The sequence below is a fragment of the Neodiprion fabricii genome, chromosome 1 (genome assembly GCF_021155785.1).
Source record: "Neodiprion fabricii isolate iyNeoFabr1 chromosome 1, iyNeoFabr1.1, whole genome shotgun sequence".
NCBI classification, from domain to species: Eukaryota; Metazoa; Arthropoda; class Insecta; order Hymenoptera; family Diprionidae; genus Neodiprion; species Neodiprion fabricii.
Window position 1 is genome coordinate 3,576,479 of NC_060239.1, and position 25,920 is coordinate 3,602,398.

Genomic DNA, 25,920 nt, shown 5'->3' on the forward strand with positions numbered 1-25,920 from the left:
AAAATCTGGCAAAATATTAGTGAATGCTTCGAATGAAGAGTCACAAATGCAAACGTAATATAAGTAAAATAAAATTGTATTTCAGTGGATTCTAATTCGCTCTTAAGCTGTTTTAGGTCGAACAGCTTCATCTAGCGAATGCTTCAAATGCTGGGAAGCAAACAGTACCAGCGTCGCAAGATTCGGTCGGCACAAATGCAGTGCCGATGGAAACTAACGTAAAGAAGGAACTAGATCTTGAGGTTCCGAATACTTGGCAGGAGAGTGAAAATGACGAGGAAGAAGACAGCAACTAACAAAACAAATCATATCGATCATCAATTGAAAAATAAGGATTTAAACAGAGAATTTTATCTTATATTTTTACAAGAGAAAACTTTATGATTTTCACAATTATCCAATGTGTGTAAACACAAACCTTGCCGGCTTAATTGGAATAATAACAACGTAATCTCCGCTGACTCCTGGTGCCTATTTGAATGACAATGATATCGCATCGCAGGATTGTTGCTACTTGTTTTAATTTTAGACTAAAGAAAAAATGTTATATTATAAATAACTTTACCAGTGATTATGTATAAAACTGTCAGATCTCCGTAGATTTGAAGTTTTTTGACCTATAGAAGTACTTTACATTCCAGGCTTCAAAGTATCATTCCCTGAGATTTTTCAGTTTTTACCCACTTTGCAGCAACCCTGCGTTTATTATTACAGCCATGCTTTTCTTTTCACGAACTGATCTCATACAATGTAATGTCGCCAAGTAATGGCAGAGTACCCAAAGAAGTTTGATTAATAAACGAAACCATACATAGACTGCAATAAAACATCATAATTTTTCTTGCTTACACACTATAAACATAAGTCCGTCTGGAACGTCTATGTTGATCCGAAAGTACCCGCGGTTGTGGGTAAATTAAAGAATCGTCAGATAAGGTCGAACCTTTTATTCGATCGGCGATTATTCAGACATCGCCGATATTTGAAATATAAAGAAACTAGTGAATTGTAGTACCCTAATACGGTGGAGGAACTAAAGCTAAAGCTTATTAAGAATAGTTTCTCGACTCTGCGAGCGTCGGGGGAGGGCCAAGCTGGGAGGGATCCTCTGGAACAAGGGTAGGGGGTTTGAATTGCTCGGCTGAAAGCCTGGTGAATAATATACCGATGCCTTCTATCAGCGCCAATAAAACACCGCCTATAATCGCACTCCCTGCCATCGCTGGGACACCGTTTCGCGCAGCCAATATTCCGCCCGTCGCCGCCCCACTGATAATAGAATTCCACGGATCTTCTTTATGCCTGAAGTGTACCAAGGTACAGTCGATCGTTGAGAACATACCGCCCCAGACGGCAAAGTTTCCGGCAATAATAGGCGATCTCTGTTTTATTGCCATCAAACTTCCGACGAACCGTTTGTTCATACCGCTCGGTGCATTCCTGAATCCCTTAATGCTCTGAAACAGGGCACCCCCGATCGCTCCCATTGTGAACGCGCCTCCGCAATCGTCGACAATCCGCCATGGACAAGGTTCTCTCGCGTATTCCTCCATCCTCAGATCGACTATAGATTTGTAAACAAGAATAAATTATAGCGGCTAAACTTAACTGTTGAGAATTTTCTCAGTGATGAATTTGCACTAAACGCAGAAAATTCGAATGAAACATGAGCCGCTGATTATAAATCGTGTAACTCAATTTCACCGTAAAATATTCTGAGGTAAGAACACCGTGCAATGCTACCCGGTAATAGAAAAAAAATCAAATCATCCCACTCGACGATCAACGGACCAACGATAAGAGCAATTTGTATCGGTGGAATAGAGGTTAGGATGACGAAACGATCGCCAAAGTGACAAGTGACAGCTTACACGCAAATGATTCTCACGGTGAAATATCTGTGTGAAAAATGTGTCCGTAGCTTATATCAATTATAAAATGTCTGGTTTAAAACACTCGATAATACTTACCGTGGATATAATTTTCTTTCGTCCGATGTTGCGACGGATTATACCACGGGCACACACGAGCGTTGCTCTGAAGGACTACGCAGCTCAGTTTCAAGACCTTGCTAATCACAAAATACTTGATCGTTCCAAATGCGTTCACAATTTCCCCAAAAAACACTGTTCGATAAAGCAATATTACAAACTAATATTTTCATTCAATTATCGAGCTTTAAAATCGATTTATATTCTACGAAGAGTATTTGTTTTAACTTTTCGTGCGCAGTCTCGTTTCGGTGGAACGACGAAAGAAAGCGTCGGCGCAAGAATTCAAGCCTCGGAAACGTGATAATGCCGATTGAAACTGCATTTAGAATAACTGAGAGACATTTATAATCGAGACCGGTAAATCTGAGTGTTATTTTCGTAGCAACGCAATCTGGTCGGTTTTATTTCGTTCAATGCTTATCTTCGTGCTATCATACGCTAAATTCCAATTGTGAAAGAAACGATCACTGTTACAAGGCCTGCAAGTATGCATGTATGTACATCCATCCATGTAACGCCTGAACGCGCAGCTGTGAAAGTACCAAAATAACGCGTACGCAGTGATTTCCAAAAATACATTGAAGAGCCAGTTGATTCTCATTTCCCGCTGCTCTGGACGTAAGTATATTACAGAGGATTTATATCTCTCTCTCTTTCTCAATTCATCCAATGGAAGCTGATTACGTTATATTCCGTCATCGGATATATATTGATTGGTAATCGTTCTTCCCGGAATAAACAAGTGCAGTTGCAACGACCGGAAATACCGAAAGACAATCAAGAAATAATTGTGCGCTTGCTTCAATCGTCTCGGTTCTCCTTTTACCGTTTTGATCATTGCTCTAGAAGGATTTCCTTCAGTTTTATCGATCATTCCCTGAAACTTGATCGTGATTTAACAGCAGATAAATATGTCGGACAACGTTGAGGCCGTTTGTAACGCTGGCGGTGACTCCGGCGCCCAGACAATCACCGAAATTAATACTTCGCCACCCGTCCAAAATACTGGTGACAACGTTGTCGTTCCTCCGATTGACGCCTCCTCGGAATCAAACGCCGAGCAGAAGGTTTCATCATCATCACCAATTGTAGAGCCTCAGTCACCTGAAAAGGTAATAATTGATGAAGCATACAAGTCATTTCAAGATTTTTCCGCAATAGAAACTCACATCAATATAATATCATCATCAAATTATTCCCAGGAGGAAAGCAATAAGAGTTCAGAAAACACGATAAAGCAGAACGGAAAGGAGGCTTCTGAAGTGTCGAAACTTGAGCTGGAAATTCAGGTAAATTGTCCAGGGTATTTTGCAACCAGTCTATCTGATACCTCATTGCGGTAACTGATCATCCTCTGGTATCAACAGAAAAGGATACACGAGCGTGATAATTACAAAAAAAAATTGACCGACACGGAGAGAAGGCTGAACGCGCTTCAGGCATCGTACAACGCGGTAACGAGCGGAGAAGGTGATGAAATAACTCTGCGAAGAGAGAAGGAAGACCTGAAGAATATGCTTACGCAGACTCAGCTGATGCTCGACGACCGTGGTCGTCTTATCACCAATCAACAGACCCAAATAAGCGCCCTGTCGAAGCAGGTTTCATCCCTAAAGGAGGTGGTTGCGATCACCAAAGATCTTCTCAACATAAGAAACATGGAGGTGAAGCATCTGCAGGTGAGCCGAAGCCTTCAGTTTCTACTTTGCTCGCTACCAATGAACTCTAACGTTATTTCTTTTTGTTATCTCGTTACAGGATGACGTCGACTCGATGGAGAGCAAGATCACTGCCGAACGTGAGAAGCATAATCTAATGATGAACAAAATGGACTCTGCTGTACGACTCAACGCTGATCTGAAGAAGGAATACGAGACGCAGCTGCACCTGTTCCAAGACCTTCGCGGAAAGTATGAGCAAAAGGTGACGCTGCTTTCGGAGGAAAATCGGGCCCTGGAGGCCGCCAATCAATCGGCCGTCGTCTAACGATCGTTGTCAGGAGTCGTTCACTCTTGCTACCGTTACGACATAACGCAACGCGACATTTTACGTACTACACATAATTATATAACGACCGACAAGTCTGTGCCGTGCCGATTATTTCCTATGCGTTGTATAACATTTCTGTAAGAAATTTGATACCATTTTTTCTACCAGCGATCACTGATCGCTGTATGCAATAAAAAAAAAAAAAAAGAAGCTTCATCCAAGAATACAATTATTTTTTTAGCAGCGTCGAATAGCGAGAATAATTTCTCGTTTTCATATCCCGCTACTACTGGGGCAATTTTCTAATCAAGAGACCGGATAACTGGCTTGCGCAGCAGGTGGTACCGAGCTCTAATCGCTACGACGCGACGTGCGTTACGTTAACTTGATGTTCAGTCTTATTAAAATCCTCGGTATAAGTTTCTCGCGGGATTCACGAGACTTCAGTACCGACGCAACTGTCCCGCGATTAGAATCAGTATGAAGCTTCAGGGTACCGTAAACGCGGTTTTTATTCTCGGGGTGGCAGCCGGGCTCACTGAAATAGCGAGCGGCGTCTGCATAGTAAGAAACACCCCCGAGACGAAGGTGTACAGATACCAGTGTTTCAGGTCGAACAATTACTTGGCCGATCTGGCGGCGGCACCGATCGACGTACCGAAAATATCGTTCACCAACGCGAGGATACAATACCTGCGAAACAAATCGTTCGCTCGTTTCGGTCCCGGGTTGAAAAGCGTTCAGATAAACTATTCCGAGCTGGGAGAAATCGAGGACAGTCCATTTGAGGGCCTCGTCGAGTTACGATCGCTGCTAATTACCGGGTGCAACTTACAGATTGTGAAGGGAACGTGGTTCGAGGGGCTTTCGAAGCTGGACACGATCATCCTGGACCACAACGAGATCAAAAGCGTTGAAAGCAGCTTCTTCAAGATCGTCCAGCCGCTCAAGTCTCTCGATCTTTCTTTCAACCAGATAAGCTGCATCCCCGTAGCTTCAATTTACGGTTTTCGTACGCAATCTTTTCACCTCGAAGGAAATCACTTGGCTTGGGCTTGCCTGGCTCAACTTCTCGACTGGTTTAAAAAGAACAATATCAAGCATGATTTCGCGGCGATAGGACCCTTCCCGCCAATGGAACCCTTGATCAATATGTGCGTGGAGAGACATCCGAGTTACAAACTGGACGAAACGGGCCTGGAGAAATGCATTCGGAAGAAACTAATGGATTTCTTTCCGCCTGGGGATAATTACACGGTCGAACAAGCTTGCAGATTTTTGACGGATAAACCGTCCCCGTTTTTGAATTGTTTCGACATTTGAATATTTATACTTACGTGAATGTATTAGGCAGTTGCCATACCTTTGCAATAATTATATTAGTGCTGTATACTAAATAACTCGTTTTTAAACTCAGCTTTATCTGTATAAAAATAAGAAAAATATATAACAAAATGAAACTATATTTTAAAGCAATATTCCTTCATCCAATTCCCACTTTACCCTACAACCACACTACTCATTCATACATTTATTCGGCTTCAAAATTTCTTCGGTTCAACTTCCTCACATGAGAATATATTGCGAGATTCTTTTTACAGTTGCACAAAATTTCAGGATGTCTCTGTTTCTAGATTATTATTCAGCTCCGGAATTCAGCAGAACGTTTGCATTCAGGGTAGTAAATATTGACGCCGAAGGTAGCGATCAGCCCTCAGTCAAGAATTTCACTTTGCTGTGGTCGAAATTTCACTGATACTATTGTTCAGTTTATATTACCATTTGGTAGCGTATTGGACAATCTTGAAACATATTCAAAGTCAAAAAAATTTGGGACCCAATGCGACTTCAACATAATCAGTTTACTTGGACCTACGCATGTCGTTCGAATAATAAATTGGGTATAAAGAAAAAGTATCAATTTCGGACGAAGCAATTTAAACCCTTCTCCACGTGAAAGAATGGAGCTCGACGAATATTACATGACGAATCATGTGAACCAAATTTCTGACCGAAAAGCGGAAGAATGTAAATATGTTAATTGGAAGCTCGTGTCCTTCTATTGACTTGAAAAAACTAAACCAACACTAATTTCTTAATTCGAGTTCATTGGCCACATCCTGTAATAAATGTTGAAAATATTTCTAACTATTTAAAAAGGTGTTTCCTAATCGCCATACTCGAGCATAGACAAGGTCCAACGTCTTTATCATATGCAGTCTGAATAACGCACGTGTAGCAATTATGCGCTAGATATAATTGGACAGAACAACACTGCTCGGTATAAGATGCCCCTCACAATTCGCGAGAGTTTAGTAGACGTCTAGCTCAGAATCAGTATGAAGCTCCAAAGTGTCGTCGTGTTTGTTGCTCTCTGCGTTTTGGGCCTGACCGAAATGGCCAGCGCCATTTGTTTGCTGAGGAACGTTACGCGGCCCGTTCAATACTGGTACCAGTGCTTCAGATCGGACAATAATTACTTATCCGAGTTAAAAAAGTCACCGATCGACATACCGATCGTGACATTCACGAACTCGAGGATACCAATCATACGGAACGGATCCTTCACTCGTTTTGGCAGAACTTTGGAGACCCTCGGATTTCTGTTCAGCGGTGTCGAGGAGATCGAGGATCGTGCGTTTTGGGGCCTTCGCCAGTTAAACGTGCTCGCTCTCCCCGGAAATAAATTGAAAATTATGAAAAGTGTATGGTTCGAGGGACTTCCAAATTTGCGGAGAGTTTCGTTCGAAAATAATCAGATAAAACACATCGAAGAAAACGTATTTGCGGTTCTCCCGCCGCTGGAATGGCTTGACGTTTCCAGTAACAAGCTCAGCTGCATCCCGACAGCTAAGGTTGCCAATTTCAAAGCACGCGACTTCCAGTTTCGACACAACCGACTCACCTGGTCCTGCCAGGTCTTGGTGATGGACTGGCTCAAGGAAACAGGCATCAGGACGGACTACCTTGACTTTGGCAACCTGGACCCACCGTATGACCTTGCGAAAATTTGCGTGTCGAAGCTGCCGACCCCTAAGCTGGACGAAGCGTTTCTCAACAAATGCGTCGGGGAGACCACCCGCAAATATTTACCCCCCATGGCTGATTACACTGTTAAAGATATGTGCGAATACCTCAGAGACAAGCCCTCTCCGTTCTTGGATTGTTCCATATAAAGAAGATTGAGAATGACCGTCACGTACTTGTAATATACATGTAACAAGTAATAACGATCTTGTATCATGTTGCAAATTGAGCTGTCTTAATTATTAAATTACCTTCTATATTGCTTCTGTCCTGTATATAAGTAGGCAGCACTTGAGCTGTTTCGCCATGAAAATTCATACTGCAATGAGTCACATTTTTGAAAATAGTGGAATTACCAAAATGTAGTATAAAGAATCTAACGCAAGTGTTTTTCATTACGAAATATACCTTCCACATTTTCGGCATGTCCCTATGATGTTGAGTTCTTCTGCACCAAGGCAATAATTTTCAACCCCCACCCAATTTGACAAACTATCAGTTATATTTGCCTCTTTAACCAGGCCAACTAGTTCGCAGAAGGTTGTTCCAGTAATAGACACTCTGGGGAAGTTGCACGAGGATAATCTTCGAGCACGCGGTCTTCCATATTATCGTCTCTTCTTCTCTATTGGTTGAATTACGCGCTGGAGTCGGAGAGCACGACATCCGCGGTATAAGATTTCGCTGACCATTCGGGATAATTCAGTCTGCGTTCGTTCAAGGATCAGTATGAAGCTCCACGGTTTGTTAGCATTCATCTTCGGCACGGTAGGGTTTGCCCGTTTGTCGAGGAGTTCGTGTTTGCTTCGAAATGCGAAGCCGAATGTGTACTGGTACCAGTGCTTCAGGACGAATAATTATTTGGCCGATGTGGAAAGGGCACCAATCGACGTGGACAGAGTGACGTTTGGTAATTCTAACATAAAAATTGTGCTGGACAGGTCTTTCGACCGTTTGAGTAAGAATTTGGCACGATTGGGATTTTTCTACTGTGGTACCGAAGAAATCGAGAACAACGCTTTTCAGGGACTGACAGAGCTGGAATTTTTGGCCGTCACCGGAGGCAAATTGCAGGTCATAAAGGGCGCCTGGTTTGAGGGACTTTCGAAATTGCGGGTTGTTTCGTTCCAAAACAATCAAATTAAGCACATAGAAGACAGTTTCTTCTCCACGTCCCCGTTGCAAGTGGTGGACATTTCCTCGAACAAGATAACGTGTCTTCCAATTGCTTCGTTAACCAATTTCAAAGTGAAGGAGCTCTACTTCCAGTTCAATCGTCTCACGTGGATGTGCCAAGACATGATAATAGACTGGTTGAAGGGCAAGAACATTGAGACAGGGCACCACTTCCCGGAGTATAAAGATGCACCCTACGAGCTTATTAAAATGTGTTCAAACAAATTACCCAAGTCTTATCTTGACGAAGAAAGTTTTAACAAATGTATTGAAAACAGAACCAGCGAATTATTACCCAACCGAGAGAATTACACCATTAAACAGTTCTGCGAATTTCTGGAGAAAAAACCGTCACCTTTCTTAGATTGTAATGAGGATTGAAAATAAGTAGAATAATGTGTCATAACTTAACGCTTAATACGGCTATTAATACTGTATCTAATTAGAAATTAGGTCACACTTCTTACCAATGCCCACAATATTTATCCGCATTGTTCACATCTCGTGATCACTCCAAAGGTAATATTCTGATTGACCATCGATTGTTGTCAGATCTGCAATTATGTGAGGCAGTGTTAATAAAATGTAGATTACATTCTCTGAAAATTCACTACAAAGAAATATTATACTCACACTGTGTTGACGTGCTTATATGCAATTATTTCAAAATTTAATTTTCCCAATCCCCCCTTTTTTTTTGTTGTTACGGCAGTCGAGTCTTACATAAGTGAAACTGCAAATATATGGAAATTGAGCTGGATTAACCTCGGTATATTAACCCTTGTTGTTATTCTCCTACAGTTACACTATTGTAATTTAAGGATCGTTTTCCCAGAATTTATACGTAGCTGTAGCGAGTCATGCCAACCTACACGAAAGTAGACAAATGCAAATGGTCTATACTCTATGCGTATAAGCGCGAATCCGCATGAAATTGATTATGCAAATTATATATTACTGACGGCACACTAGACTTTGACTCTGCAGTCACTGACCGATTTATCGGAGTTTACAGATCGATAAAGCGAATCAGAGGTTACAACATTTTGTCATTCAATTTATGTTATTGTAAACAATTGCATTTGCACCAACTAAAAAATTCTTGCGTATAAATATATCTCGTGTACATTAATCGCAATTATTCACTGTTCAGTGTTTTCCTCTATCTCGGTAGTATGGGGTTTCATCGCGAGAACCTGACCGTAATTCTAATTCTCTGCATTATTGGCAAGGATTTATAGTTTTCGCAGAAGTTTGTAAAGCTGGAAATCGTTAAGTCGACGGTCACAGTAATCGAGGACGACGATTACGTACCTACCCGGAAATGAACGCGAGGTTTTAAAGGAAGCTCCGAGGTTCCAGGGCCTTCCGAACCTGCCGATAATCTCGCTGAATGATTACCGAATCCAACAAATTGATTCATAATATTAGCTACAATAAATTACTTGCGTTTCAAGATCATCCCTTGCGATTTCCAAACCGCAGAGATCGCACAGGAGTATAATGTGTGGTCTTGAAAACGAAGAAATACACTAGAAGACTGGATGGACGAGAACCATGTTAGATACAGCCCGTAACTCATTATTGAAAATGTTTATCGACGCGCTCGTTATGATTTTTTTTCGTAATTATTTGATAAACGAGTGATAGCGATATAACGCGTGTCTCTCTTTGAACTCATGAGAGAAGCTAGGAATTTCAACGTACGTTTACATTAGGAGATACAATTATTATTGCAATTCTTCTGAAGATGAAAAACGAGAACTTCTTACGTACAGAGAGAAATCACGGTGCGATGGATAACAAAAAGCACAACTTCGTAGTTTCAATGTAATAATTACATATAGATTTTAGATTTGTGCAATTTTTCAAAACATTTCGTAATTTCACGTTATCCTATAGAGTCTAACTCTATCGGATATTCAAGTTTCTCATCTTTCATGACAGTGTGAGTATCTCAATGTATTCTAGTTGCCGAGATGAACGGTTTTCTTATTTATACACGATACAAATGAATTCAATCCACCTCTTATTGTTAATAGTCAATCAGTCAAAAGTATCTTCCTAACTCTTTGTCCCCTTTCAGTCCAGTGACACAACGACAGGTGCTTCATCGTCTTCTTCGTCTTGCAGACAAGTAAAGTCCCAGAGAAACTTTTTCGTGAGTCTATCGCGCACTCGGACCGCCTGGGTTTTCAGACGTCCGTCGACTTTGTCGTTAGATTCAATATTGGCAAACAAATTACGCAAGTTGTGATATACGAAATTATTGCTAGCCACAATGTCGCACAGCACTTCTTCCGGGACGCAGGCCACTTGAGCCTCCAATGTGTTTAGAAACTCGGAGTAAATGGAACGCCGCAACGGTATTGCCGTGTCGGCCCCGCACAAAAGACCGACCAACTTCCTCCAGTGCTCAAACGCATCCAAGCTCTGTCCTACCAGGAAGCAGATGAACGCCAGCTGAAGTTCTCCCATTATTTCTATCGGGCTGTAATTTCATGATTTTCAATTAATAGCCGTATACAACTTTCGCTCCTAATTCCAAATGAAAACCAAATACTCCACAGACTTTTTCAATTCAGCCAACATCTTTTCCAGGGCATAGCTCGAATCAAGAGAATGTTGCGTTATTTCAGCAGGTGTTGCTCCATCAGGATAGCTTTTATCCGGTAGCTTAGTTAGCCTCAGTTCAGTCCCAGCTCTTGGTTTCAATTGGGGAAGCAGCTGCTGCTCTCTGTCCTCAGCGGACAAACCGCTGCGTCGAGTTCGCTTCTCCACAGCCTCTCCTCCTCGTGGTCTAGAAGCATCGTCACAATTCTCCAACTCCAGAGCTGATCGGATGTACCTGAAAAATGAACAGTATTAGTATATGTAGGTGAATAGAGGAGTTATTAATGCCGAAAGCTTTCCATACCCACAAACTGGTGTACATCTTTCTACGACCGCATCGTCAATTGTGTTGGTCAATCCCTTCCACTGTTCCCAAATGTCATAAGGATAGGGGCCAAGAAACTGATCAAGGCTAGTCAGATTCTGTTTTAAGCTACGTACCGTTTCTTCCGAAGGAGCTGCAAGAGAAAAAGGTGTCAATATGTGGATGCTGATGTAAATTGTATACGGGAAGAATTAAGAATTCCGTACGTTCTGTGCTGACATCCTCTTTCTCCGCGTCCCAAGACATGGCCAAGAATTCAGACTTCTTGAAGTTGTGAATGAAGCCTGAACGGGGTGCAAGATCTCCAAACTCATTGACAGCACTGCAACATATCAAGTGGAATGAATAGAGTTTGTTTCAATCATCGATGATTCTATCATAAAGCCTTGCTAATTCTTGTTCACAGTTTCATTCACCTGTAATGAATATAGTGAAACCCTGGAGGAATCATTTTAACGCCCTTGAACTTTTCACCGGTGTTCCAAGACTTCATATCAACTCCAAAATCCGTCCCCAGAGGAACATTGAGCAGAACCAAAGTCGCCCCTTCAACCAAGAGGCGTTTAGCCAATTCCTGATCCATTTCGACACTTTCCTTGTTGCTCATTTTTCAAATAATCCTTCAAAGTCACACTTTGGACATCGAATCTTTACATCCTCTACAAAATATAATAAAAATGAAATAAGCGTGTACATACATTAAGATTGAAGTATAGTTTATAACCTATTTACTCACCGATTTTACATTGATGCTGCGACGTACGTATGTCAAGTACGATTTTACGCTCTGAAATTAAAAGAGGCATCGACAAATTTGCGTCGTTCTCATGTCGCCATTTTGTAATTATTTGTAATGCACAAAATTAAGACTTTTTGACAAGCACGGTGAACCGTCACGCACATAATCCACAAGCCGACAGTCGGAGTTGCGGCCTTTGATTGGCGGACGCGCATCTACAGCTGATTTTGTATGTCCATGGATTTTAGAGATTTCTGACTCCATGTTTCATGTTTCCATCTATCGTACCGATCCAAGCGTCACCTGTAATATGTTTTACAGCCTGCCGGCAAAATAGAATTTAATGCGAACGTTCTTTGCAGCGGCAATAGAGTTACTGATTTTACCAATAATTATTTCACGCAATATTATTACTTCAATTACTCCCAAGGCTTTTTTTCAAATTAAGCATAACCGGCGATCTGATTATGATCCGAGAATTCCTGATACACATATCTATTGATTACTAATTTTCTAAAGCTACAGTGTTGGTAATTATTAAATTACATTAATTTGTCCTAGTTTTATATAATTATTAGAGTCTCGGAATATACGCTTATATATGTTCCAATTACAAGTGTAAGAAATTTGGAATGATATGAAAAAGATTAATTGAATGACACAAGATGGAATTAAATTGCCAATGATAACACAGGCCTGCGAAATATAACTTTTAATTTTTTTTTAGGTATTTAGGTATGTTGAATTAAAATATAGCGCTTGTTTTTTCGCAGCACATCGAGATTTATTTTTATGCATTTTCGAACTATTTTTATGGAAAAAAGAAGATAAATAAATAAAAATAAATATAAAACTGAATGTTTAGGTATAAAATGAACAGCATGATGTTCAAACAAGAATAAAGAGACTAGATAAATCGAGCAGACTTGTGATATCCTTCTCTACTTTATTCAAAACTCCTGTTCAATGATAAGATGAACCGAATCGTCAGTACAATAGAAACAGATTGAACAGGAATTTTTAAGAATGTAGAAAAAGATATTACAAGTCTGTTTGATTTGTCTAGTCTCTCAAATCTTGTTTGAATCTAATTCTGTACATTTTGTACCTAAACATTCAGTTTCATATTCATTTTATTTATTTTTTTCATAAAAATAAATCTCGATGTGCTGTAAAAATAACTAGGACTATATTTTAATTCAACTTACCTAAATACCTAAAAAAGCATTATTACGTGAGGGAGAAATCAAAAGTTATCGCTTTCAAAAATAAAATTGGTACATCTTATATTTACGTAATTTCAATTTATTAATCTTGTCACGTTACCGTAATTTCCTTACATATTACCTAATTCATTTACATTAGAACTATTTAAATATTTTATGATATATGTATACGGTTGTGTATAGATATATATATATATGTATATATATATATATCTACATCTATACATATCTATTTATTTATTTATTCATTGACCTATATTCATGTATCAACTATTTACACGTGTGTATCGATATTACAATGATATATCACGGTTATTGAAATCATAATACGATGATAATACGTTCCTTCTACATGTTAAATTGAATATAATACAAACAATCGTATATAATAACCGTCGGTCAGAATCCTGGTCATTGTCAGCCCATGCTAGCTAACTTACATTTTCTATCCATTGTAATAATTGAAATATAAAAATAATAGCCTCCGTTAGGCAGCTCCGAAGCTGTTTTGGAGGGGCACCAGATTATTCATACTGGCTGCACAATTTCTGGTTTCTGAGCATTTATACCGCATTTATACATAGAAAGCGGCCTCATCTTACGAAAATTTGTAACCAAGTACTGCCGGGCGAACGCAAAATATATATGTATATATATATGTAATTCATTTAATTTTACTTTGCCGTACCGCGCAAAATCTTCTGTTTAGGCACTACAATTACAATATAAGTGATGTCCTTCAGTCCTATATTTATTAATCTTATGTTTTTTCCTAATTTTTCTCCTTTCTCAGCTACGTTACTTAGATAGGTATTTATAATTAAATCACATTTTACTCTGTGACTATGTGTGTTATAGATTGTTGATTATTTTTAATAATTTTATTATTACTAATATTATGTATTTTATCATCGTTATTTTTATCATTATCATTACGAATAATAAATTGGTTGAAGCAAGGAACTGTGTAGTATAATAGTACTTTAAAATCGTAACGTTATAGAATTATTCAAGTTCACGGTAAATATCACTCGCAAGCTCCTAATAAAGAAAAATAAAAACGAGTGACAGGTGCAGAAAATTCAACAAGGTAATTTTTCATATTACTTGCCAATACACGCAAAATTATACGTTGGAAATAAGATTTTTCATCTAAAAAGCGCGAAAAAAGAACCGAATGACTAATCGGACTTGAGGAGAAATTCCGTGATTGTACATACAAAATACGTGCAGATGCCTTTCACATGTTTCACACTTGCTAACTGCATAAAAAATCTATTTCGAATGTGTATAAACACTCGTACTCGTTACATTTATCATTTTCACGCTCGTGCAAAAGTTGAGTAATAAATAAAGGGGATAAGAAAAAATAATAAATTTGAAACGAGTTTAGAATAAAAAGGAACAAATGCTTGTTGGAATAAAAGCATCTTATCTTTGCTGATGTATGCCATACATGGAATGAATCACCTCCACGACTGCTAATTGTTCTACACGACCGTGTATCAAAACGTGATTATAAAAATGAAGATATAACTTGAAAAAGTTGCCTATCAATACATCTAGTACAATTATAATAATCCACTCTATTGGATAAGATAGAATGTACCATTGTAGACAGCAGAAGGTCAGTAACTTTCGGAGTAGAATTTCATGTAAACAAATTCCATTCAAGTTGGATATTTCCTAGTTTTTTTTTTTTTTTTTCGTATTCTAACAAAAAAAAAATTGTGATCGTTCAACAAAATATTATTCACTACAATTCAATATTAAAATAAATGAATCGCGTGACATCCGATTTAATATTTTATTCTTCGAAAAAGTTAAGTTTTACTCGGAAAGTTTAAATCCAACTGTGTCTCGCAGTGCCCAGTTTAGAATCTCTTTTTAAACCAGCAATGATTAGCTACCAAAAGTAGACCAAGTAATGAAAGATTTGCGATGCAAATCCATTCTTGACATATTGCTTAATAAATTAACAAACCGAAAATAATAGTAATAATAATAATTTTACTAAGAATATGTATAATATATACAAACAATTGCTTACAATTTATAACAGCGTCAAATTGATTTTGGCTTGTTACTGGTGAAAATCAATTTCTTTTTCACTCTCTACATCACTCGATAAGTCATAATCATATATTTATTATTATAACTGCAATTAGTCAATTCGTAACAAATTTCTACACGCACGTATAGACAGGATGGAATCGATTCAAGTAATCAAGCTCACAAGTTTCATCATCAAAAAATAAAAATAAATACATGCATAAATGCGATGATGTTAAATAATTATTCATAAATTAAGCATCGCTGGAAATTGGGTGACTCTCAAGGGAGTCACACTCGGCGAGGGCTTCGCCTCGTCTTAACGGAAACTCATCTGTAGTAAGACTTTCTGCGATTAAAGCAGCCGAATCAATGCTATCGAAATATCTTGGCGGCCATACAGCAGAGCTCGTGCGAAAGTGTCGCGTCGGTGATCCTAATATAAATTCAACGCGGGTAGATCCAGTTACCGAGGATGTCTCTTGGTTCAAAGAATCTGGGTACAAGGAAGATTCGCTGTGCCTGAAGCTGCCGCTCGTAGAACACCAAGAGCTCGGAGGATCGGTGAATCCCTAGAAAATCACAGCCCCTAATAAACTCGCTGTTTGTATTGTAGGATAATCGGTAGTAGTGGGAATAACAAAGTAAAATTCATCGAATTACACATTTCAAATAAGCTTGACATTACCGGGATCGATCTTTACCTGTAAAAATTGAAAACAAAATTTATTTTCCAGGAAGTGCAATACTAACATAAAAAACTGACTCATCTGATCTTTCCCCACAAAATTTGTACATTGGAAAACAAGATAAGGAATTCGAGAAAACGGTGTCTTTGTTTTTTCTCAAGCTTTGGTACATAGTGGACCATAACGATATCATCAAAAATCGCGGATTACTATTACAGTATTCCTGAATATAACAGACAAAACGGTCATTGAACCTCAGGCCAAGCAGGTACAAGCGTGTGGTATCGAATTGTTTGATTTGTACTTAACAAGTGCCGTTGTAATTTATAGATTTATACACGGAGTGACCGCATCCATGATGATCAGGCATATATGTAAAAACTAGCAAATAAACAATACTTGAGCAAATTAAATAGCAATAAATAAAAAGAAAAACTTATATGTAAAACAATTAAAGTGTAAAGAAGAACATGACGATACTTAACAATGTGTGAATGAATATGCCATGTATACCAATAGTTGTTTTTCGATCTGACTTGTTTCGTGTGCGCGAATATTGCGGTTCATTGTCGATGTCACATGATCGATTTATCTCAAAGAGTACCATCAGATTAATGAAGTAAATGAATGAATAGATGAACCGAAATGGTAAACAAGGATTCGATGATCCATGAATGAAGGATAATGGCCATAAGGGTGGGTTTTTCTAGGATCTAAACGCCATTTACAAAACTATATAGAGGCTTTCCTCTTCACATGCACTACTACGGTACTCTCCCACAGAAACCAGGACATGAAAAAAAAAATATATATATACCCTTGACCAATACCGTAACAAAAGCTTCCTACCTACGAATTAAAAAACCAAACCAAACCAAACCAAACCAAACCAAAGGCAATCGAGATTGCACTCAAAGTCTTGTGCTCAGTACAAAAGTTTCTCCAAACTTAAATACCGTTAAAATTTTTCAAATTTACTGTCAATACGACTTTTTGCATACTGGAGTAGCATTTTTAAGCTACGATCAGAGATTCGAAAGAGAAGAAGCCTCGGAGACAGACAGACTTTTTAGACAGAAACGTGATCTGGATTCCCTGAAATCTGGAATACTGGGTAAGTGAAATCCAACAGCGTGCAATAACATCAGATTATTACCAAGTCTACTACTGCTACTCCATATCCATATTTAGAACGATAATGACGTAGGTGTCATTTGGCAAATATGTATATAATTATACCGTCACAAGCTACACGTTTGTATGTGATAAAGTCGAGGTAAATAAAAAGAAACATAAACGGGTTACATGTTTTCTACGTACATACTACCATTCTACAGGCAATAACAGCTTACCACATCCAAGAAAAGCGTTGAAAGCAAATGATAATAAAAGAAGCATAACTTACGAGAAGACCGACGGACGGACGGACTGACTGACTGACTGACGCGAGAAGGGGCCGTTTATTTTGGCCATTGTGTTCGTTTGGACGACTTTGGGACGGTCTCGAACGCACACTCGCTGCGCTCCAGATCAGACTTTTGGTAGAAGAAGTGGATGGTGGTTGATTGATTGGTGCTATTCGATTAACGGTACCATAGCTGTGTTCTTGTTCGTCAATTATTAAAGGAAATAAAAGGGATCGGTATCGACGTCAGTCGTCAGTTTCGTTTTCATTTCTTGTAAATATACACGGTATATATTCTTTTTGTTGTTGTTGTTGTTGTTCTTGTTTTCATTTATATATATGTATATTTATTACACAACGATGGTCGACGAGGGTAGTCGCAAGTGCACACTCGATGTTCAGTAATCGTCAGACGAAGATCCCGTCATCGATATTTCCACGTCAGAGATAAACGTTACACGTGTCAACACCGTGGGTTGCATGATTGGTTTTTTTTTTTATTTTGTTTAACAGTTTTCGCATAGATATTAGTTTGTTTGCTTTTCGTCAGTTTCAATTTCACAATGAAAATCCTACCTCTTTGTCGTCTGGCAAGTGTACTGAAATTTGAAATTAGAAAGAAAAAAATCAGCGTAAAGAGGTGGTCGCGATCTGACATTTCTGTCATCTACATAAGTAATAGTTGATTTAATTTATAAATGATATGACAATGGCGATTATGAGGATGACGATGAAGGTATAACTTATAATGACGTGAAAACAAGTCAATAGAATAAGAGAAGAAAGAAAAAAAACATTTTGAACAAAGATGAATCCTTATATCGATACACGGGGTTCCGGCTACTAACGCTTCTTTCTCCCACCGCACTAAAAAAATATTCGTAATTTCATATCAAGCGGTTCAGTGTCCGAGTGTATGTGCGATATGCTTTGTGTATGACGATGCTGAAGATGATGAATTAGTGACGAGGACCGAGGATCATCGGGACGACGAGGAAGCGGTGTCAAAGATAGGAGGAGGGAATGTATGTACGAGACCGAGGCCGAGGTACAGCCGTGGATTATCGTCCCGTGATCTCATGTGTGTCCCTACTACGTCGGGCCATTTGACAACGGTGATTTCAGCCAGCTGCTCCAAAAAAATTGCTTTGCTGGTCGTACCTTTCCTGTGTCAGACTCAACGGAGGGACGTGCAAGACTGTGGGCACGACGTGCAGGCGCGGGTGGACGCCGCGGAGGAGTTCCCGGTGAATTAACGACGTTCTGCACCCCACCGGACTCGAGAGAGTCTCTCGCCTCCCTGCCGACAGAACCGCGAGACAAAGAGGAGGAAGATTTGTTCAAAGAGTCACGGCTGTTCGGGCTGCAGTTATAATTGTTATGCCGAGGCAAAGATCTGTTTAGGGAATCCTTGCTGGCCGAAGCAGTTTGATCCTTGTTATTAATACTATTGTTCAAATTCCCACTTCTACTTCCACTTCCGGCGTTGCCCGTTGTTCTCGGTAAACTCTTGTTACTCAACGACTCGCGACTCGAGTCTCTCGTTTTTGAAAATGATTTCCCACCGAGACTGTCACGGCTCGAATCCCTCGGCTGTCTCGTAAGAGACTTCAAGGATTCTCTGCTGTTGTTCCGGCCGTGGGTCGGCGGTTTTGGAGCCGTTTGCTTCGCCCCGGGAAGCGGTATTCTACTGGGTCGACGACGAGGCGATGGTACCATTTCCTGGTGGTGATCTCTCGCCGATTCCGTACTGCTGCCGGGCTCAAGACAGCCCTGATCGCTACCTCTGGCCGTCTCGATGTCGCTGTCGTTAAGATCGACTTCTGTCGGCGGTCGATGCTGAAAACGCTCAAGAACCCGTACTCGGGCCCGCGTTCCTTCCAGCTCGATATTTCTCTCTGCAAGCTGAAACGTAAGAGAAAACTCGTTACGGATAATTGGGAAATTTAGATCCAAGGATAAACGAGCGTGCGCCAATTGCAATCGATGATAAAAATGATAAATTGTAACGTACTTGAAATCGGAGGTCGTCGTTCTCCTCTCGCGTTTTGTCTAAACGATCCGTGAGGATTTCAGAATTCTTTTCAGCTTCGTTCAGTCGCTCTTGCAGAGTCTGGAAAAACAAGTGATAGAGAAAAACATCGTTAGTCAATTACTAAATGACTTTGTCAGGAACAGACGTTGCTACTGTCGAACATACGAGTATTAATTCTAGATACGCCGTGGTATATAAAATAGCAACACATCCTCCTCACCTGATTATGGACGGTGGTAGTGATAAGGTGTCGCTGCAGTTCAATTGGCGAATGCTCGTGTAAAATGGCGACAATTTTTTTCGAATCAACATTTTTCGGCCGTCGAAGATCCTTGGGCGATATAAGTACAGAGTCCAACCGTCCGAGTCGACACCTATTCGCGTCGTCGTTAGACTTGGGAACATCATCGTCCGCGTTCCTAGATGCCTCCTTGTAGCTAACCTGGTTATTAATATTAGCGATTACATTTTTCTCAATGGTCCTCGTCCGAAATCTATTCTTATGGGATTTGCTCGCGGAACCAACGCAGGCGAATGCGGAAACGTTGCTTCTGATATCCCCGGGTGATTTCGGTGACGATATGGGTGGTGGACTGTCGGTCACTATCCTCTGCGGTCCGGGTGCGTGGAGGATCTCTCTCTTGGACTCGATCTCGGCCCTGAGGCGATCCTCGAGGCCGTTTCTGAGGGCGGCCAAGGCCTCGAGTTCCGATTGTAGTTCCTGAGCCCGTACCCGACTCGATATCGTCTCGGCCTCCAGTTCGGTCACCTTGTCGATGAGGTGTTCCTTCTCTCTGCGTAACGCCGTCACCTGAACCTTGTCGTCGTCCTCGATCCTGGCCGACTCCTCGGGCCTGGCGACCTTTCTGACAGCCTCGAGAACGTCGTCGGACAGGCCGAGTTCCTCGGGCGCCGCGCTCTCGAGCCGCCCCTGGAGGCACTCGACTTCCTCGCGTAGCCGCGTTCCCCGCCTATGGATGACGTCGAGGAGGTTCCACAGCTCGTCCTCGGCCTCGTCGAGTACCGGCCGGGGGCTCGGAGGTCGCGGAATGGCCGTCGAGGCGCTGTCCTTGGAGGAGGTCTCCGTGCTGAAACCGGAGTCCTGGACCGTGGCGCTGTGCTTGTTACCACCGCTGTGGGAGTTGCTCCGACTCCGGGGCAGAGACGAGGAGGATTCGCCCTCCCTCGGCGCTCGTCGCCTCACTCGTCCCGGTTCCCATTCGGCGATACGACGCGACGAGGGACTCGTCAACGGCTGTAGGGGAATGTTCGTTGTCGACATCACGGACGCCGAAGACGCGGGCGACGCCGAGGCGGCCATCTTGTGCCGTAGGTTTGGGAACGTCTCGATGACGAGGTCCCGGAACTCGAGCAGGGCGCCGACTTCATTCTGTAGCTCCTGTAACGCCACCAGGGACTTGGCCTGCTCGCTTATCAGGTAGTGGAACGGTCCCGGTCGGAGGGGCAGACAGTCCATACCACCACCTCCGCTGACTACTCCGCCTTCCGTCGAGCCACTGCTACATTGCTGAAACAGAACGAAACGGAAGTCACGGTCACTCCTCGATTCGAGACCACGCAAAAAATTTTGCCAAATTTTTTCTCGAATAAAATTTCCCGACGTTTTCCCACGAAACTTGGGCAAATTTTACGACCAAAAGCTCCAGAAGTTGTACACCTTGAATATATATATTTGAATCTAAAAAACACAAACAGTATTGCTTAGTTTCGCACGAATAATTAGAAACTGAACGATATACAATTTCCGAAAGTTAGCTCAACTGAATTCGCGAAGCTTATAGCTGAAGTTTGAAAACCATCTATGAAAAAAAAAAATGTACGTTCAACCCTATGGCCCGTCGGAATTTCCGGACTTTTCCTGGTTTATCGCTACCCCGTTTATTACACATAATATTACTCTGTAACAGTTTGAAGTGAGATCCATAAATGTTTCAATGTCCGCAAACTGATAGTACAGACACCGGCAAGGATTTTTCATCATTTCACCACGGTACGAAATATGTCCAACAGTTCAACGACTGTCACTTTGCATCGTATCACGGTTCGAACAGTACTGAAATGATTTTAAGGGTGATTAAGGACGACCTGGCGAACGTCACGCCGATTGGGCCAGCACGGCCTATTATTATTATGTAAACCGAATTACGGACGTTATTTACTAGGAATACACGCAGGAAATATACGTGTAGAACAATCAGCCTCTCTGTCCGCTGAGCTTATAACTGACTCATGGAAAATATTTACTTTGCTTTGTAGAATGACTGTAGGGTTCAGAATTTAAAATCCATGTTATATCTGTAACCGTGAACAGCTATATCACTTTGCGAGCAAGGAGGAAAAACAAAAAGAGATAAAGAGAGAGACAAAAGGAAGAAACGTGATATTTATGCACGTCGACAGGGAAGTTAGGCATTAAACACCGAACAATTTCACGAGTTCGTTGTCAATTATTCGCAATTATTCGAAACAAAGATTTTCAAATTCATATATATATATATACAATCACTGATTCACGATGAAATGACTTCTGTTCTCTTAAAATTTCTGCACAAACAGAATTCACGTGAAAATTGCACGAATTATACTTCCGAACTTTAAACCAGTCAACAATGCCGGAGCAAGAATATTTCTAGTATATATCCAAATACCCCAAAATAGCGTCACAAAAATTTTTCCAAAACGATTGTCACAGCGGGCATACGAATACATGTAACACACACACACACACACACCAGATACATCTACGACGATACATTCGACTTATCGTTATCTACCTGTTATGACTCATTGTCAGTTATAACGAGCATTAGGTGAGACCGCCTGTTTATCCTAGGATTAAATCGCGCCTCCCCCGCTACTACGGCTGTTAGTGTATAATATATAACCGTGATAAATACGTACACACTACCGACTCACTCTCACGACTTTGTTACGCTAACTTAAATAATTCACTTGACATTCGTGCGGTCGCGTTGTTGTCGCCAGAGTGTGACAGGCCGAATGACGTCGAGGAAAACTGAGTGAAATTCGAAACTTTCGTAGTGTATAAACAACGCGTTCTTCACAAATCGACTCTTACGCGCGTCCGGGAGTTGAGGATTAAAAGAGCGATAAAAAGAGGAGAAAAAGAGATACTGTTCGTGTAACGTTACGTAAAGAAAGACCTCTCATCATCCAGCGGATTTCCGATAAGTCTCTGTTATAAACCGTCTTCCGTGATTCCGTAATTGACCGGCAAGACCGGAATCCAACCCGTATTCCAGCATCAATGTTTATTCCGCTCTTGTTACTCCACACTTTTACGCAGTCAAAAGTTTGCATGGACGATCGGTGTCGACGATATTTATCGCATACAAAAAACGCCGCATGAGTCTCGTATATATTACGTATATCAGATACTCTTGGGCAGAGCATGGTTCTCGGGTTCTTCCATTCATTTCAACGACACACAAAGTGTTTCAGTCCATGGCATCGTCGGCGACTGACGTTCTCCTCGCTCTCCTCAAAGCCAGGTAGGCTTTGCCTCTCCTTGCATACAGAAGCATAAATGTGCACTACGGCAAAGAAGATATGTAGGCAGCCGTGCACGTATCGGGTCTTTCCCCTAGTACTTACTTACACTCGCAATTCCATCGGCAATGACACGAGAGCCCGCGAAGCATAACAACTACCAGAGGACATTTATCTGGCCGTTGAAGCGTGCCTTTACGCAGAGAGAAGTACAGATTGCGAGGGTCTATCCGTTTCTAGGACGTGTAATGTAAATCTTATTTGAACGTGCGACAAACGATGCTTGCGTATTACTGACTCCTAACGGCGCACTGCAAGTTTCACCTTTCGACCTGCAGGGTTCAAGCTCACCAGAGGCTCGGACGATCATTTTCAAGATCTGTTAACCCTACGCCTGAGCGAGTTTCATAAAATTTACGTTTTTTCATATCATTTCTTTACAAACATGTAACGCATCTTCGATTGATTTAAAAGCACGAGAAGAACTGAGCTTTCGTTACGCACCTATGATTGTAACTATGCAGCCATTCGGCAACCTGAGTTCCGCTGTTGTTGCTTATTGTGCAACACTCGGGGATATTTGTTATACAGATACAGTAGCTTCGGTTATTTTTAACTTTTACAGTTTCTTCTTTTCGCTCGGTCGTTTTCACCGCTAGACCTTTCCACCTCGTCTTATTTAATACTGTTATTAGCCAAGTGCACGGTCCGGTGACACTTGTAAGACCCCCTCGAGACAGCCGCGACTCGCGAGTGATCGTCGACAGGGTGAGTGGAAAAAAATGAATAAATAATCCAAAAAGCTGTTGTCTTCTCCCTGCATACGACAGACGTAGAAAAAATATCCGAGAGTCGGCGGAATGGAAAATTCGTAATATTCTCAGCCGAGGAAGTGACTTGGATATTATTAAATCTTGCACGTATAGAATTATTATTACGATCAGCGAATAAATACAAAACTTTGGAAGAAAATATTTCAAATTCGCTTGCACCGATTCGGCTCGTCTCCGAGACGTATTTCACGTTATTTTCTTCAGGTTCGTAATAAACCATCGTAATCAAAGGATTGATCGTTAAAACTTGGTCCGACGTTACAAAAGGGTTTCTTTCCACCATGATTGTCGGGGGCGGGGGAGATTCTAAGGATGATTAAAAGTTGGGCCTTCCCGTCTGTCAAAGTCGACTCTCGTGTAAGCGAAGTGGTCTCGCCTAAAGGGACGTCTTATAAGGTGGTCTCGAAAGACGTTTTTGAATGAAAGTTATAACAGAGGCTCGCGATACGTACGTAGATAACGAGTTGAAGACGGTGGGTCCGAGGCATCGCATAATTCGCGCGTCAAGAAACATCGCTTCAGACGGGTTATAATTAGGTATTTAAATACACGTATGTACGAGAAAAGCCCATTATATATCTATACATACGTATATTGTATTTTCGCTTGAGAATTATACGGTTCTGGGCCTACGTACGGTAGCCCACGCACATGTACGTACGTACGTAAAATACCATGACGACCAATACGATATTCGTATGCGGGGGGGTTTGCGTTTTGCATAATCATTATACTGCAGCCCGCCTGTGTGGCATGAATAATGCGAATTTCTATACTTGACGCTTCTTGTTTTAACTTAACCTACCTGAAAAGACGGTCGCGGTATTACACGTCCATATACGGAAATTATAATTATTCCGCAGAATGCAATCGGGCACGCGTAGCCTCATTTTCCGCCAATCGAAACAACATGCACCGATCTTGAGTCTCGAGAATTTTTAATCGCTATTGAAAAACCGCGAAATCTGTTCTCCCTGCAGACAAGGCTTACAGAAAAAATAAGCTCCAAAGTTTCGTCGAAATTCCCGTCGTTCACAGTCCGGTATTAAAAAAAAAAAAGAGAAAAAGAAATCTAAACGTCAGAAATAAAAAAAAGAAAAAACGATCGACGCCACTTTATCGTCGACAAATATTTGGCGGAGAATTGTAAAATTGGTACTGCCAGACCTGTAATTTTTCAAACACCGTCTCATTGTTGCGGTAAAACCGCACGAGTTATCTGAGAGCGGATTGCATTGCTGGCAAAAAAGCGCAGCAAGCTAGCAGTTGCTAATTAGCCGAATATCTTATTCATGCGCCGCGTTGTTTCCCACCATTTGTATTCTTAGATGATAATTATGACGTCAGTCAGATGCACAAGTAGCAGTAAAAGTTGATATTTAAAAACACACCGTATCGGTATAAATCCCACGGTTTTACTATACTATAATCGTCGAAATATAGAATCCTTGTACCTGAGAAAAACTGAGAACAAAACAACCGATAAACCGACAGAATAAAATGCAAAATTCGAAAGGTAATTGTACAAGTAAAATAATTTGTGGGTATAAAAATTGGAAATTACCGCCGAGCGTAGCGCAAGAATCGAAAGCTGAATTCCTTTATGGAAAAACGCGCATCTTCTACTTGCAATATACGTATACATATATTGTAACGTAGGTACGTACCTCATATCCACATTACCGTAAGAAATATGTTGCAACATTCTCATAGCGTATCGGTGTACATATATATTGTGTATACAATATGTAACGTACGTTAGTTATGCCCAGAAATAATAATATGCTTCAAGTATGCATGCCATCAAGTTGGGAAACGACTTAATAATGCCATGGTGTAGTACGCGTGTAAGCAATTACATTATACCTATAAACCTCGTGCAAAGGGTTAGGCTTGGAAAAAAAGAAAAAAACTGCAGAAAGTGTAAAAACGGATCGTTATAATAGCGTCTTGAAATAATTTCAGTGAAAAGAAATCCGTAAATTGGTGAAATCTATCTACCGCGTGTAACAATTGGGATGACGACAAACAATGACGCAGTTCATTTCGCACCTAGAATGCAATTTATGGGGTATTATAAACGCGATTGATTCAATTGCATCTGAGAAGCAGGGTGATAAGCACGTGACTTTCAAAGTCGCGGAAAAACTCATCAGCAAGGCACGTGCTTGGATTGCCACGTGGGGTTTAATTAGTCGATACATGTATAACTGCAGAAGCAGACTCGGTGCTAAGCCTCGAACGTTAAATTATACGTAGCTTTGGCCGCGCAAATTGGAGTGAAAA

At 40.8% G+C, this 25,920-nt stretch overlaps 7 protein-coding genes across 10 annotated transcripts in view; 4 read left to right on the forward strand and 3 right to left on the reverse strand.

Annotated features, from left to right (window-relative positions):
- Window positions 1-335: 335 nt before the first annotated feature.
- Window positions 336-2,126, reverse strand: LOC124187973 (mitochondrial import inner membrane translocase subunit Tim17-B-like). Its single transcript, XM_046580189.1, has 2 exons — window positions 1,971-2,126; window positions 336-1,564 (listed from the first exon to the last, which is right to left on the reverse strand). Exon 2 carries the CDS (start codon window positions 1,551-1,553, stop codon window positions 1,050-1,052), a length of 504 nt encoding a protein of 167 aa, XP_046436145.1. The 5' UTR covers window positions 1,554-1,564; window positions 1,971-2,126; the 3' UTR covers window positions 336-1,049.
- Window positions 2,127-2,315: 189 nt separating this feature from the next.
- On the forward strand, window positions 2,316-5,448 carry LOC124187972. Of its 2 annotated transcripts, XM_046580187.1 has the most exons (5): window positions 2,316-2,612; window positions 2,897-3,106; window positions 3,197-3,283; window positions 3,362-3,673; window positions 3,753-5,448. In XM_046580187.1, exons 2-5 carry the CDS (start codon window positions 2,906-2,908, stop codon window positions 3,978-3,980), a joined length of 828 nt encoding a protein of 275 aa, XP_046436143.1. In that variant the 5' UTR covers window positions 2,316-2,612; window positions 2,897-2,905; the 3' UTR covers window positions 3,981-5,448. The 2 variants fall into 2 exon arrangements, with proteins under 2 accessions (XP_046436143.1, XP_046436144.1); XM_046580188.1 differs by lacking the exon at window positions 2,316-2,612 and having other exon boundaries at window positions 2,798-3,106.
- On the forward strand, window positions 4,464-5,306 carry LOC124180712. The gene has a single exon (XM_046566461.1). It carries the CDS (start codon window positions 4,464-4,466, stop codon window positions 5,304-5,306), a length of 843 nt encoding a protein of 280 aa, XP_046422417.1.
- Window positions 5,449-6,322: 874 nt separating the features above from the next.
- Window positions 6,323-7,159, forward strand: LOC124180758 (leucine-rich repeat, immunoglobulin-like domain and transmembrane domain-containing protein 2). Its single transcript, XM_046566526.1, has one exon. It carries the CDS (start codon window positions 6,323-6,325, stop codon window positions 7,157-7,159), a length of 837 nt encoding a protein of 278 aa, XP_046422482.1.
- Window positions 7,160-7,739: 580 nt separating this feature from the next.
- On the forward strand, window positions 7,740-8,567 carry LOC124180766 (matrix-remodeling-associated protein 5-like). The gene has a single exon (XM_046566540.1). The coding sequence runs from the start codon at window positions 7,740-7,742 to the stop codon at window positions 8,565-8,567; it is 828 nt and encodes a 275-aa protein (XP_046422496.1).
- LOC124187971 (protein AAR2 homolog) lies at window positions 8,006-12,072 on the reverse strand. Its single transcript, XM_046580186.1, has 6 exons — window positions 11,861-12,072; window positions 11,541-11,783; window positions 11,331-11,446; window positions 11,104-11,257; window positions 10,759-11,034; window positions 8,006-10,677 (listed from the first exon to the last, which is right to left on the reverse strand). The coding sequence occupies exons 2-6, from the start codon at window positions 11,729-11,731 to the stop codon at window positions 10,269-10,271; spliced, it is 1,146 nt and encodes a 381-aa protein (XP_046436142.1). The 5' UTR covers window positions 11,732-11,783; window positions 11,861-12,072; the 3' UTR covers window positions 8,006-10,268.
- A 1,075-nt stretch (window positions 12,073-13,147) lies between these two features.
- The window catches only part of LOC124187969 (extracellular matrix-binding protein ebh), a 62,251-nt gene continuing 49,478 nt past the window's right edge, over window positions 13,148-25,920 (reverse strand). The window contains exons 1-5 of one of the 3 annotated variants that reach the window (XM_046580182.1): window positions 21,189-21,341; window positions 19,491-20,798; window positions 19,250-19,348; window positions 18,397-19,140; window positions 13,148-15,713 (exon numbers count right to left, since the gene is read on the reverse strand). In XM_046580182.1, the coding sequence (XP_046436138.1) occupies window positions 15,396-15,713; window positions 18,397-19,140; window positions 19,250-19,348; window positions 19,491-20,798; window positions 21,189-21,272 (2,553 nt within the window). In that variant the 5' untranslated portion in view covers window positions 21,273-21,341 and the 3' untranslated portion in view covers window positions 13,148-15,395. Of the gene's footprint in view, window positions 15,714-17,532; window positions 17,835-18,396; window positions 19,141-19,249; window positions 19,349-19,490; window positions 20,799-21,188; window positions 21,342-25,920 lie in introns of those variants that run through there. The other 2 variants (XM_046580184.1, XM_046580183.1) reach the window with 2 other exon arrangements.